We start from the raw sequence: 12,125 nt of genomic DNA, 5'->3' as shown, positions 1-12,125 counted from the left end.
TTTGCCAGAACCACGGGAACTAAGGGCCCTGTGGCTAGTAACCCACCGGTACTCGACTGGAACAGTGTCTCTCCGGACCCGCTTTATTCCAGCTAGATTTTCTCTTTGGGTTCACACACCAACAGTATGTACTGGTCACTGGACACTTTTTTTTTATCCTAAAAGGGACACTCATGTATAGACCACTTACCTACCCTGTTTTTAAAAACAGAAAACAAAAAAGCAATTGAATGCACAAACTGAACTATTGCAGAGGAATGAGAAGAAAGTAACATTTTAATGCACGTTATGTGAATTTGTGGACGCTCAGGCAGGACTGCATGAGGAGCAGTAATGGGGTCGTCAGGGAGTTACTCCTTTGGACTTCAGGGTAATAAGAGATCCAGAAGCAACTTCAAACAAGACATGCAGGAAAATCAAAGAACAGAGCCGAACGCTAAATAAGAGTTACCACTGCATCAATCTCAGCCACTGCTGAGATTTTGTGTAACCAGGTTCTCTGTGAATGTCAGTGGGGTATCTGCAAGTTGTGTAAGATGTGACACAGGCTTCGTCATACGGATTGCTAGACATCCCGCCTTCCTGGACTCTGTCTACCAAATGCCAACCGTGTCCCTTCCAATCACTGCAACAAACAAAGCCCATGCCCTCCGTTGGTACAAACGCCCCCAGAAGCATCCCCTCTGAGGCCCACAGAGGTAAGCTGGAGGAACCGCAGGGTTAGAGGTGTTGGCCTCCCAGACTTGAGCGTGACAGAGCTACAGGAGGAAGAGGAGGAAGGGAGGCTTGTAGTACTCTCCCGTAGTAGTCCGTCCACAGGGGCAGAATGCACCACCACCCAGGGGTGCACCTCATCCTGGCCTCAGCCTCCCCTATAGGCGGAGCCTGTGGCGTTGGCGGGGGGCAGCTGGATCCAGGGGCCAAGTCTGAGCCGGGAAGGTTTGCCAGTTCAGGTGACTCAGGGTCTCCCAGCTCACGGCCCTTTGCTTCTGCATTTCCCCTTGTCTGCCAGGTGGTCCCAAGCGAGCAGGCCACCCCTCCCAGGGCTGCGGCTCCCTGTTAGCAAGACCCCCACCGGTATGTAGTTCGGCCAGGCTTGGTGGGGAAGGGGCGACAGGAGTAACTGAACAGGACACAGCGAGTTCCGGGGGGTGGGGTGTAACAGGTGAAGGTGAAGTGCTCATCTGCATACCATCTGTCAACAGTGCCCTGGGGGGGGGGGGGTGGTCTCAGACATCCCAAGCTTCTTCTAACCAGGCCTGTTATGTCCACATCCTCGCACACCGAGGTGGACAAGGGCTGCAGGCCAGCAGGGGCCTGGGGATCAAGAGGGCGCAGACTGACCCTCTCGGTGTGTAGCGATTCCCTTCTGGGTAGGGTGCGGATGGAACAGTATGACAGGGGCCTCTGGTTACCCCCAACCAGCTGCACAGCGGCCCGCCTGGCCCCCAAAACAGCCTGGGCGTTCAGTCTTCAGAGCATCTTCCATACCCACCCAGCCTTGCTGCACGTGACTGGGTTCACAGGACACCCTTCCACGTGAGCAGGTTCTAAGGTGGGCAGGTGATGTAAGAACCCGCATATACCCCAAATCGCGCTCCAAAGCCGACCCTCACATATGCACCGTGTCACCATCCAATACAGCAGCTTTGTCCCCTGGCCTGGAAACAGATCTCTAGTTTTTCAGTTGGGGTGTGTGTGCGGGGCGCCTACCCCTGGAGCTGCCACGTGGAGAGGAAGCCCAGGCTGCACAGAGAGGTCGCATGTAGGTGTCCAGCTCATGGCCCCTCGTGGACGTCCCAGCCAACGGCCACCATCAGCAGCCAGACCCCTCGGTGAACCAGCTTTCAGATGATTTCAGTCCCCTGCTTTTGAGGCACCAGAGTGTTCAAATCTTCCCCGTGAGGCTTCAGACATCACAGAGCAGAGATAAACCATCTCCGCTGTGACGGTAGCTGAATTCCTAGCCCACAGAATGGGGTGTAAATGTTCTTCTCTTCTCTTTTTTTTTAAGTAGGCTTCACGCCCAGCGCAGAGCTTGAACTCACGACCTTGATGTCGAGACGTGAGCTGAGATCAAGAATTGGATGCTTCCGCAACTGAGCCGCCCAGGCACCCCTAAATTTTGTTCTTGATGCTTCGAGAGCACTCTTTGGTATGCATTAAGAGGCAGCCAATCTGTAGGAGACCTTTAAACATCTCAGTAACACTCAGCTGGGCCAAAGGCACTGACAGTGGCACAACAGAACTGAGGCAAGCAAGTCAAGGAAGAAGCAAAATCAAACTGCACGCTCGATCAGGGTGCTGGCTTCGAGACCGGAGGCATGGCCCCGGCCATTTCAATGATGTGTTGTGAAGAAACGTGTGTAGGTTAAACGCGTGCTGGATTCCACCAGGCGAGCTCTGGGGAAGACTTGTGGCTTGACAGATGATAAGCCGAATTGTCTGAAAGGACACACCAGGGTTTATACAAGATGGTTCAATGGAGCCAGCGATGAGTGAGTTCGGGGACCTCGGCTGTGCTCCATGGCAAACGAGACTGGCAGGCCGTGGAGACAGCTGTGCCCTGTCAGATGATGGTGCAGCCAAAGCAGTACCGGTCCGGGTAGTCCACCACATGTACCCTGTGGTCAGTGCCATAGATGTAGTAGACATATGTCTGTCCCCGGTACCAGTAATGGACTTCCGTGACGGGGATCAGCTCAATGGTCTGGCGCTGGGGAAACAACGGGCCGAGAAAAACTTCAGCGTTCGAGTCACTTGCCTGCTCAAGAATCTTCAGTAGCTCCCTACTACTCTGTGGGATGAAGTTTATGCTCTGGAGTTGGCGTTTTGGCTCCCATATGCCTTTCTAGATGTACCTCATACTACACTCCTTCAAACACACTGAGCTCTGGCCCAAACCGACTTCTCAGCTTTAGCCACTATCTGATTCTATGTTTCAGAAAGTGGGGGGGGGGGGGGAGGAGGGAGTCATCCCCAGGGACGTCCCAGGGTGTATGGAAAGCCACCAGCCAAACAGGACATCTTCCAGAAGCATTAATTTTTAGATGGGGAGGAAGGGCAGAGAAAGATGGAAGAGAAAGTCATTTTAAACATTTTTGTATTAAAACAACCATGGAGGGGTGCCTGGGTGGCTCAGTCGGTTCCGCGGTCAACTCTTGATGTCCGTACAAGTCATGACCTCCCAGTTTGTGAGTTTGAGCCCCATGTCAGGCTCTGTGCTGGCATCGCAGAGCCTGCTTAGGATTCTCTCTCCTCTTTCTCTGCCCCTCCCCCATGCTCTGTAAATAAATAAGTTTAATTTAAAAAAACAACCATGGAGATGTTAGGGAGTCCACGACACAATCTGAACTAAAATATAAGGTTAAACGTTGACACCAAAGAAATTCCAAAGTCTGCTAGTCTGCTTCAGGCTATTTTCACAGGACCCTCCCTCTCCCACCATGGTTTTGCTCTGACCTCCCTTTGAAAGCGGTCCTTCTCAAATAACCCCCCTCCTTTTACAAACAGGGAAACTGAGGCCCATGGGCTCACGGAATTTCAGGTTGGGAACATCATCCAGGTCAAGGTCCGTGTGGGTAGTGCTCTACACTCCTCCCAGCACGTGGCCTGTACCTGAGAGCCTGGGACACTCACTTCCCCCAGCAGAGCGGTCCTGAAGTGTCCCATTCTCTGGCCCCTCTGCTGAGCAGTTACTCTACAACCTTCCAGAATTGCAGGGCCCTGCATAGAACGTGGGAGACCACCTTGGGAGAGAACACGGGCGTCCAGCTGAAACATCCACCCCCATTAGCGCTAGGTGCTGCTGTGTTGGGACAGCTCCATACAGAGGACACAGCAAAGTCACTCCTCATCACTCAAGCTAAGCTTCCTTGGGGATGTACTGCAGGCCAGGCTCTGTGTCAAAACCCCAACGTTCTCCAGCACAAGCTGCTTCTTTGTCCCAGACTCACATCTTGGGGGATCCCAAACCCAGAGGGAAGTGGTGTGGATGGCTCAGGGTTAGACCTTCCTCCTTCAGGATGTTCCATTCCTTGGGAATAGCTCCAGCTCTCTCACTGTAGGTGAAGGTCCAGAGGCCTTCAGGGAAGGAGAAACAGGCCAGGGAGGGGGGCTGTGAAAAAAAGGACCCCTGTTCCACTGGAGGGGCGGCTGAAGGGCAGTGTGATATTGCGGCAGGAAGAGGGGACTCAGAGTCAAGGAGCGCATCTTCCATGAAGTTTTCTGTGCCATCTTAACTTCCTTTCTCTAGGAAATGGGGGTGAGAGCTCCTATGCCACAGGGTTGTTGAGATAACCGAATGAGATCCAGAGACTTCCCGGAAGCCAGAAAGTTGTCTGAGTGGTAGTTTTGGAAATAAAAGGTAGAAGACCCCTCTTTGACGTTTTGGTATGGAGGACACAAAATGAGAACCAACAGGCAAGAGGAGGTGGGAACCCATATCACTGCTCCAAACGCCTGGGCAGTATGGTCAGGGCCGCTCTCATTTCCAGGCTTTTCTACCAGAACCAAATGGAGAGCAATACCAATACCACCCTCTCCTGCCTCCCTTGGCTTCTGATGCAAAAGGTCTTCAGGTTTGAGGCTACTGATTGGTTAGGACATCAGCTGCCATCAGGTGGCTACCTTGTAATCAGCCACGGATCTGTTGACACGCCTTGGTCATGCCCCCAGGATGAGCAGATTCCAAGTCTGAGAGCAAGAGCGGGGCACGGGCACGGTGTCATGAGGGGTGTGTCCTCGGGCTGACTCCACTCGCTAACTTCTCAAACCTGAACAAACTATCCTCGGACACTTTGTCTCCAGATGCAGGACCAAAGGACAATTTGAGGAAGGGATTCACAAGAGCCCTTTTCTCTCAGTGCTAATCCCTTTTAACACGACACACCCGTCTGCCCCTGGCTTACATTTCCCTGCTCCGGGACTGGTTCACAGAGGGCTTGTGTTGCCCAAGACAAGACTACGCTCTAGGGGAAGGCCGCAGGAGACCCAGGCCTGCCACCAACATCCTGTGTGATCTCAGGCAGGTCACTTCCCCTCTTCAGGCCTCAGTTTCCCCAGCTGTCAAAATTAAGGGCCCAGAAAGGATTCAAATTATCAGTCTCAGAAATAAAAGAATCTCAGGATAATCACGAGTGTCACAAGCTGACAGGCCCATTCCTAGAGTAGACACCTCAATCCTGGGGGCTCTCCATGTGACCCACACCGTGAATATGAGCTCCGCAAGAGCAAAGTCCCACAGAGACGATGTTCTGGGTCCTCCATGAACAAGGTTCTTGTCCTACCCATGCTCCTGCAAATCTGCCTCTTCTCTGCTGCTCACAGCCCATTGTCCTTCCTCAGAGCCCTGTCCTTGAGTTACGGAGCACATGTCTCACAGAGAATGCACAAAGTGCCTGCGAAGCTGTGCCCAATGTTTGGACGGGGCTAAACAGCAAGAGGCCAGTTCCCTTGTCTCCAGGCACAGAGCTGCTGAGGTGTAATGAACGCACAGAGGTCCCCTGGGACAGGGTGGTGGCTGGGCCCTCGCCACACCTCACCCTTGTGTGACCCCTGCCCCTCCCATGCTGGCTCCCCTAGTCCTTTACAGGTTCCTCCTGGGAGCCCTTCCTTGACAAATGTCCTGCACACAAGCTGTCATCTCAAAGCTGCTTCTGCAGAGCCCAACCTAAGGCAGGGTCCAACCCAGCTCATTTGAAAGATGAGGACACCAAGACCTTCAGAAGGGGAGAGCGTGGCTCAGAGCCACGTGTATGTGCCAGAGATGACAAGCAGGTCCTGCAGTGTCTGGCCCCAGATCCCCCTTCGCTGATAACCCCGTAAACCTGCACTGGCTTTCAAAGAGCCGCTGGTGTGCCTTGAGTGCAGTGAGTAATAACATTTGACTTGGAGCTAGGAAGTGGGTTCTACTCCTGGGTTCTTGCACTAAGAAGCTGTGTGATTTTAGGTAAATTGCTTCCACTCTCTGAGCTTCCTTTGATTTAATGGAAAACTCGTGGGTTCAGGCTAGACTAAGGGGTAGCTGACATCACCCCACAGGCCAAAGCCAGCCCGTCAGCCCATATGGTATTCCTAGCATTTTTAAAGTTTTGTTCTCAATCTTGAAAAATTGGAAGGTTTCCTATAAAAGTCTGGCTTTCAGAGGGTCCAAAATCTCTGCCCCTGTGCCTGCACAAAGACGAGTCGTGGCTGGCTCCTTTGGAGAAGACGGCTCTCTCACTCATGTTACCACCCGGCCGTGGCAGGTCTCTGAGTTTGCGGTGCCCCCAATCCAGCTCCGAGATGGGATTCATTACTTTTTAATTAAATGCATCTTTCTCTCCCCTGCAAACAGGGGAGATGTGAAGAAAGGGAAGGGGAGATACTCATTGCAGAGGGACCAGAAAAAGGGACATTTTGAGCGGCAGTTTCCAAGCACTTAAAGCAAACCCTCTGAAGGAGTGTTAACGTCTCTTTTTCACTGGTGAGAAACCAGACTTCGGGGAGGAGGAAGTAGCTGGCCCAGGAGAATGTCAGGACACAGGAGAACCTGGATCTAAGCCTATTAGACTCAGGGAGCTCGGCCCTGGCCATTCCAGGGGCCAAACCTCCATCTCCTCCAGGGACCCTCATCAAGCAGCTGGCTGCAGGGACCATTCAAAGCTGCAAGAGGCAACATCGCCACCTAGTGGCCATCCCAACACAGCACGAAAGCAACCTAACCCTGGGGGCCTCCACCGCTCCCCAAGGGAGGCGGGAGAAGACAGGCCTTGGATTTAGAAAAGTGCCTGCCCTGAAGGGCAGAACTCTAGGTGCCAGACTTGCGTAAGCCCTGAATCCTGAACTTCCCCGCCTGCCCCTCTCTGAAGATTCTAACCCACGAGGTTAAAATCAAGATCTCGCTGCCACACTCCTGCTTGAGACCCTACAATAGCTTCCAGTTGCTCTCAAGATAAGAATCCTAATCTTACACAATTTCCAGTGGTCCCACCTTCTGTGGAGGCCCCACAGTGCTCTGCTCTCTGCCCTCCAGTCACACGAGTCTCAGGTCAGTCTCCAGTACTGACCCCCTTCCTAAACTGGGGCTCCTGTCCTCCACCCTTCCCCTAACTGACACCTTCCCACCCTTGTCTGGAAGGGCCCCCCCCCCAGCAGGAGCCCCAGCCTGGCCCCAGAAGCCTGGCCTCCCCACAGCCCCCGACCCCTACCCCACTCACCTGCTGCAGGACTCGGGCCCGGGGGGACAGGGCAGCGCTGTGCTCCGCAATGCCCCTCTGGGAGGCCAGAGAGATCTCCCGCAGCGGGAAATCCACAATGGGGTACACCTGCGGGAGAGACACAGCCGACCTGCTGCCCTGACCCAGGGTGTCAGCACCTGGAGCCTTACAGCTCTGATTCACACGGGGCACAAAGCAAGCCCAGATAGGGAAGGGCCCCCGAGGCCAGGAAGTGAGTGGGTGGGAATTGTTGAACCTCCAGGTGCCCCTGACTTCCTGGGGAATTCCAACCAAGAAAGCGGGGCTGTGGGACAGAGAGCAATCCTTCTCCTGCAGCCCACTCTCACCCAGCACACCTTTGCTGCTGACTCGGGCTTGGGGTGGGGCTTCCTGAAGGGTCATGCCTGAACTGAGCCCGTAGGAAGTCAGATTGGGGCGAAGAAAGGCGGATGAGGAATACTATGCCACCATAAAAAAGAAGGAAACCTTGCCGTGGGAGACAACATTGATGGACGTCGCGGGCATTATGCTAAATGAGATCAATCATTCAGAGAAAGACAAATACCATATGATCTCATTTATACGTGGAATCTAAAAAACAAACTCCTAGATAGAGAACAGACTGGTGGTTGCCGGGGCGGGGGAAGGTGAGATGGGAGAAGGTGGTAAAAAGGTACAAACTTAGGTATAAAATAAGTAAGTCCTGAGGATGTGACATGGTGACGATAGTTAATAATACTGTGTTGTATATTTGAAAGCCACTAAGGCACTAGATCTTAAAAGTGCTAATCATGAGAAAATAAAAACTGTAACTGTGGTGAGAGATGTTAACTAGACATTGTGATGATCACTTCACCATACATACAAATATTGAATCACTGCGTTATACAGCTGAAACAAATATGATGTATGTCACTTGTGCCTCAACTGTTAAAAATCCACACCACAGTGGCGCCTGGGTGGCTCAGTCGGTTGGGCATCCGACTTCAGCTCAGGTCATGGTCTCGCAGTTCATGGGTTCGAGCCCCGCATCGGGCTCCGTGCTGACGGCTCAGAGCCTGGACCCTGCTTCGGATTCTGTGTCTCCCCCTCTCTCTGCCCCTTCCCTGCTCATGCTCTGTGTCTCCCTGTCTCTCAATAATAAATAAATGTTAAAAAAAAATAAATAAAAAATAATCCATACTATAAAGTGACAGAAGCCAATCTGAAAAGGCTACATACTATGAATGAAAGAGAGAGAGAGAGAGAGAGAAAGAAGAGAAAAAGGCTGAGCACCTGGTCTCTCTCAGAGAAAACAGGATGACCCTGCTCAGATATCCCATAAAGCCAAGTTCCCTGCCAAGACCTACAGAAGAGGTTGGCAAATCTGTTTTGCAAACGGCCACACAGTAAATATTTTAGTCTTTGTAGGCCATAGGGCCTCTGTCTCAACTACTCAATTCTGCCCTTGCAGCACAAAAGCAGCCACAGACAATAAGTAAACAGACAGGCATGGCTGTGTTTCAATAAAACCTTATTTATAAAAGCAAGGCCAGGGCCAGATTTTGCCAACCCCTGTCCTACTGGACTCTCCCTGATCTGGTTGCTGACACCTCTCATGTCTTAGCTGCTTGCTCTGCCCGACTCAAGTCCCTCCTGTCCCACTGCCCTCTGCTGCTCCCTCTGCTGGACCCCTTGGCTCGAGTCCACATGGTCCACTCCCCCACCGCACCGTTCTGGTCTTTGCCCAGGGTCACTTCCAGGCCACCAGCTGAAACCACACCCCTCCATGTGTCTTTTCCTGCCTGCATATTTTCAGTGGCCCAGTGGCCCTTACAACCATCTAACATTGGGGTGGAATACTATTACCTTCTCCCTCACCGGACTATGAGAGATCTACAAGGGTGAGCATTTTGTTCCACGGTATCCCCAGGGCCTAGAACAGTGCCTAGTATGGGCAGAGGGTCTCAAGGCTTGTGTGAGGGTGTGGGGTGAGGAGGAGGAAACGCAGGGTCAAGCATGTGAAATTCAGGGGACAACTGGCCCCACAGGCCCCAGCAGTCACTCTCCTGCTTGGCAGCAAGCACCATCATCACCCAGCCCGTCTTTGTCTTTCCGAGTGAACGCAGCGCACACAGGAGGGGAGGGCGAACCCAGCTTCCATGCGAGGGTCTTCGAATCCCTCCTTACCACGGTGTTTTCATCCTTAAAGAGGCTTTGTCCTTTGGCTTTGGCAAGGAGCTCCCTGGGGCAATTCAGCCGGTGCTCAGATACAAACTCAAACAGGCTGTTTTTCCTGGAAGTGCAGAGGATAGGTTTGGAATCGGACAGATGTGGGCTGGAGGGTTTGCATGACTACCGGTGGGGCCTTGGGAAAGTTCTTTAGCCTCTTTGGGCCTCAGCATCCTCATCTGTACAGTGGGAAACTGAAGTACTGACAGTTCTGTTCTATTACCTCATTCTGTCCTTGCCTGTGAAGCCCTTAGGGGCCCAACAAGGGAAACCCATAGCGCATGGGAAGCCTTCCCTGACATGGGAACTTAAGACACAGGGACTCTAGTCCCAGAAGGGAAGGCCCAGGCACTGAGTGGCTGCTGCACTAGAAACTGGCAATGTCAGAATTTGAACTCGGGTCTGTCCGTTGTGGAGCATGCCAGCATCCAGCCACCCACCCTGCCTCTCCCCAGGGACCTCCCCCCTCCCAAGTGGCCTAAAGCCCTTTTCTCCCAGCGCAGAACCCTGCGTTGTGAAAGCCCCAACCAAGTGGAGTTTCTCTGCAGAAACCAGTCCAGGCCATGTCCCCTGGCCTCCCCCATGGGGCCACAGCCACATACCACATGATGACCAGCTGGATGAAGTGCAACAGTCTCTTCTCCCCCTTGCAGGTGGCACAGGTCTTGCTTCCCCTCCCTGAGCACGTGCTGCACCTGAGAGGGGCACATGGTCAGCACCACTCACGTAAGTCACGGGGTCCTGGCGGCTTCCAGCATGCCCACCCCCAAATCCTTCCTCATAGAGGTGGACTAAGGTAAACACCACTGGCTTCCACTCCCCACCATCTAGACCTCTGCTTCTGGTGGCAGTGCCCCAGTTTCCCTTTGGAGACCACCCTTTCCCCACCCAGCCCACATGGATTGTGGGCTTTCCCCCACCCCTTCTATGACTAGCTTCGGACCTGGGCGTGGCCAGTCAGTTCAGTCCATCTCTATGGCCACAGTGGCTGACACAGATATGAGCACATGACCCAGCTGAGTGCAATGAGATCTGCCCTGTAACTGTTTCTGAAACTATCAGGAGAGGGATATCCTTATCTACTAGCAGGAGAGGGATATCCCTATCTACTGAGGCTACTACGCTTGGAGCTGTTGGCTGTCCCCTCTTTTACCACAAGAGACAGCTTGCCTGAGAATGAAGTCAACACAAAGACCCTCCGGGTGAGGGACTGAGACAGAGTCCTGGTGACATTGCTTAAGCACCTGGATCCAGCTGTACCTGAAGCCATCCCAGAAATATAATCCTGGACTTTTCTTTCACAAGGGCAGGGTTTTTTGTTAAGCTCATTTGAATTAGGATTCTTTCACATGTAAATAAAAGAAACCTGAGTGAACAGAGATGGAACTCTGTTGATTGTTCAGTCAATCAAGCAACCTCCCTTGACTCCTGCACTCAGGCCCTGCAGTGAGTTATAAATAAGAATTTGCCTAGGCCCCGATCCTCAGAGAGTTAAGGATATCTGGTTCGAGTGGTCTCCTGTATTCATTTCCCCACCATGTGGGCGGGAAGAAGTCTCCCCTCCTAAAACCCTCCCTCCCTTCCTCTCTGCAGCACTTCATTCTTTACGTCTCTACCCACAGACTGCTGGACGAGTTCTAGTCTCTTCTTGAAGTATCAAGCCTGGAGGAAGGCTCACCCACTCCACAAATATTTACTGAGCACCTACTACACACACAGCTCTGGGGCACAGGAGCAACAAGACAGGGTACGTGACTGCCCTCCAGAAGGGCAGACAATGAAAAGCAAGAGAGCTGGTAACGGACCGCTCTTCACCTCGGTGCCGGGGAGACCCGCTCATACCTCCGCCTGCCAGACCCTGAGCACATCTGACATCTCCGGGACTGCTTGGCTTTGCGCTTGGCTCCACTGCAGGAGGGACACCTCACCTGCGGACACACCACAGCCTCAGCCCCTGCTGGCCTCCCAGGGAAGGGGGCAAAGGGCATCCTGAGACCTGGTTCAAATCCCAACCCGGTGATCTTGAACAAGCCGCTTGTCTCCCTGGGCCTCAGCCCCTTCATCTGTAAGATGGAAGGGGAACACTGTACCTTTGGGCCCCACCAGCTGTTGCCTTCAAAGATGCTACAGCCTTACATCTGTGTGTCTCCTGAGACATCATCCTCTCCTGCTCCTCTCTGATCCCCATGACTCCTGAGACTCTGCCCTGACCGAACAGCCATGGCCAGAGGGACTGGGAAGAGGGGCGGGCTGGCTGAGGAGCCTGGAGTTGGGAATGGGGAGCTCAGTCTTGGAGAGGCCCCCTGGCTTCGTTCCCACAGTTGGCTCACAAAGGCCTCTGGAGACATTCCAGGGAAGAGGGAAGGGAAGAAGGGGAGCAGGGGTGGAGGGAGGAACACAAAAGATCACAGGGAGGGGCTCCACGAAGGCTGCAAGGGGGTGCATGGCAGGAGCAAGGGCACAGGAGACAGAGACAGGTAGGAGGGCATAGGCGGGCGCCACAGGTGGCCTGTGAGTAGGCAGAGGAAGGCACACAGCAGGTGGAAGGTGGGCATCCAGAGGGTGGAAGGCAGGTGGGCAGAGGGAAGGATGGAGGAAGGCATGGCTTAACGTGACGAGTGGTCAATATGTGTCCAAAAGATCAGGAGCAAATGGGGAGAGCTGAGGACACATAAGGGGCATGATCTGACTCCCAGTGTGGTGAGCAGCCCCGAA

The 12,125-nt window shown here is 53.3% G+C and overlaps 1 protein-coding gene across 5 annotated transcripts in view; it reads right to left on the bottom strand.

The window, feature by feature from the left end:
- Positions 1–258: 258 nt before the first annotated feature.
- Positions 259–12,125, bottom strand: part of SSUH2 (ssu-2 homolog) — a 46,805-nt gene continuing 34,938 nt past the window's right edge. For 3 of the 5 annotated variants that reach the window (XM_053219021.1, XM_053219018.1, XM_053219019.1), the window contains exons 8-12: positions 11,226–11,338; positions 10,013–10,105; positions 9,369–9,474; positions 7,200–7,307; positions 259–2,716 (exon numbers count right to left, since the gene is read on the bottom strand). In XM_053219021.1, coding sequence (XP_053074996.1) covers positions 2,570–2,716; positions 7,200–7,307; positions 9,369–9,474; positions 10,013–10,105; positions 11,226–11,338 — 567 coding nt within the window. In that variant the 3' untranslated portion in view covers positions 259–2,569. The remainder of the gene's footprint in view (positions 2,717–7,199; positions 7,308–9,368; positions 9,475–10,012; positions 10,106–11,225; positions 11,339–12,125) is intronic. The other 2 variants (XM_053219020.1, XM_027042530.2) reach the window with 1 other exon arrangement.

The sequence above is a fragment of the Acinonyx jubatus genome, chromosome A2 (genome assembly GCF_027475565.1).
Source record: "Acinonyx jubatus isolate Ajub_Pintada_27869175 chromosome A2, VMU_Ajub_asm_v1.0, whole genome shotgun sequence".
NCBI classification, from domain to species: Eukaryota; Metazoa; Chordata; class Mammalia; order Carnivora; family Felidae; genus Acinonyx; species Acinonyx jubatus.
Note: the sequence above shows the minus strand (reverse complement) of the source record. Positions and strands in the feature narration are given on the sequence as shown.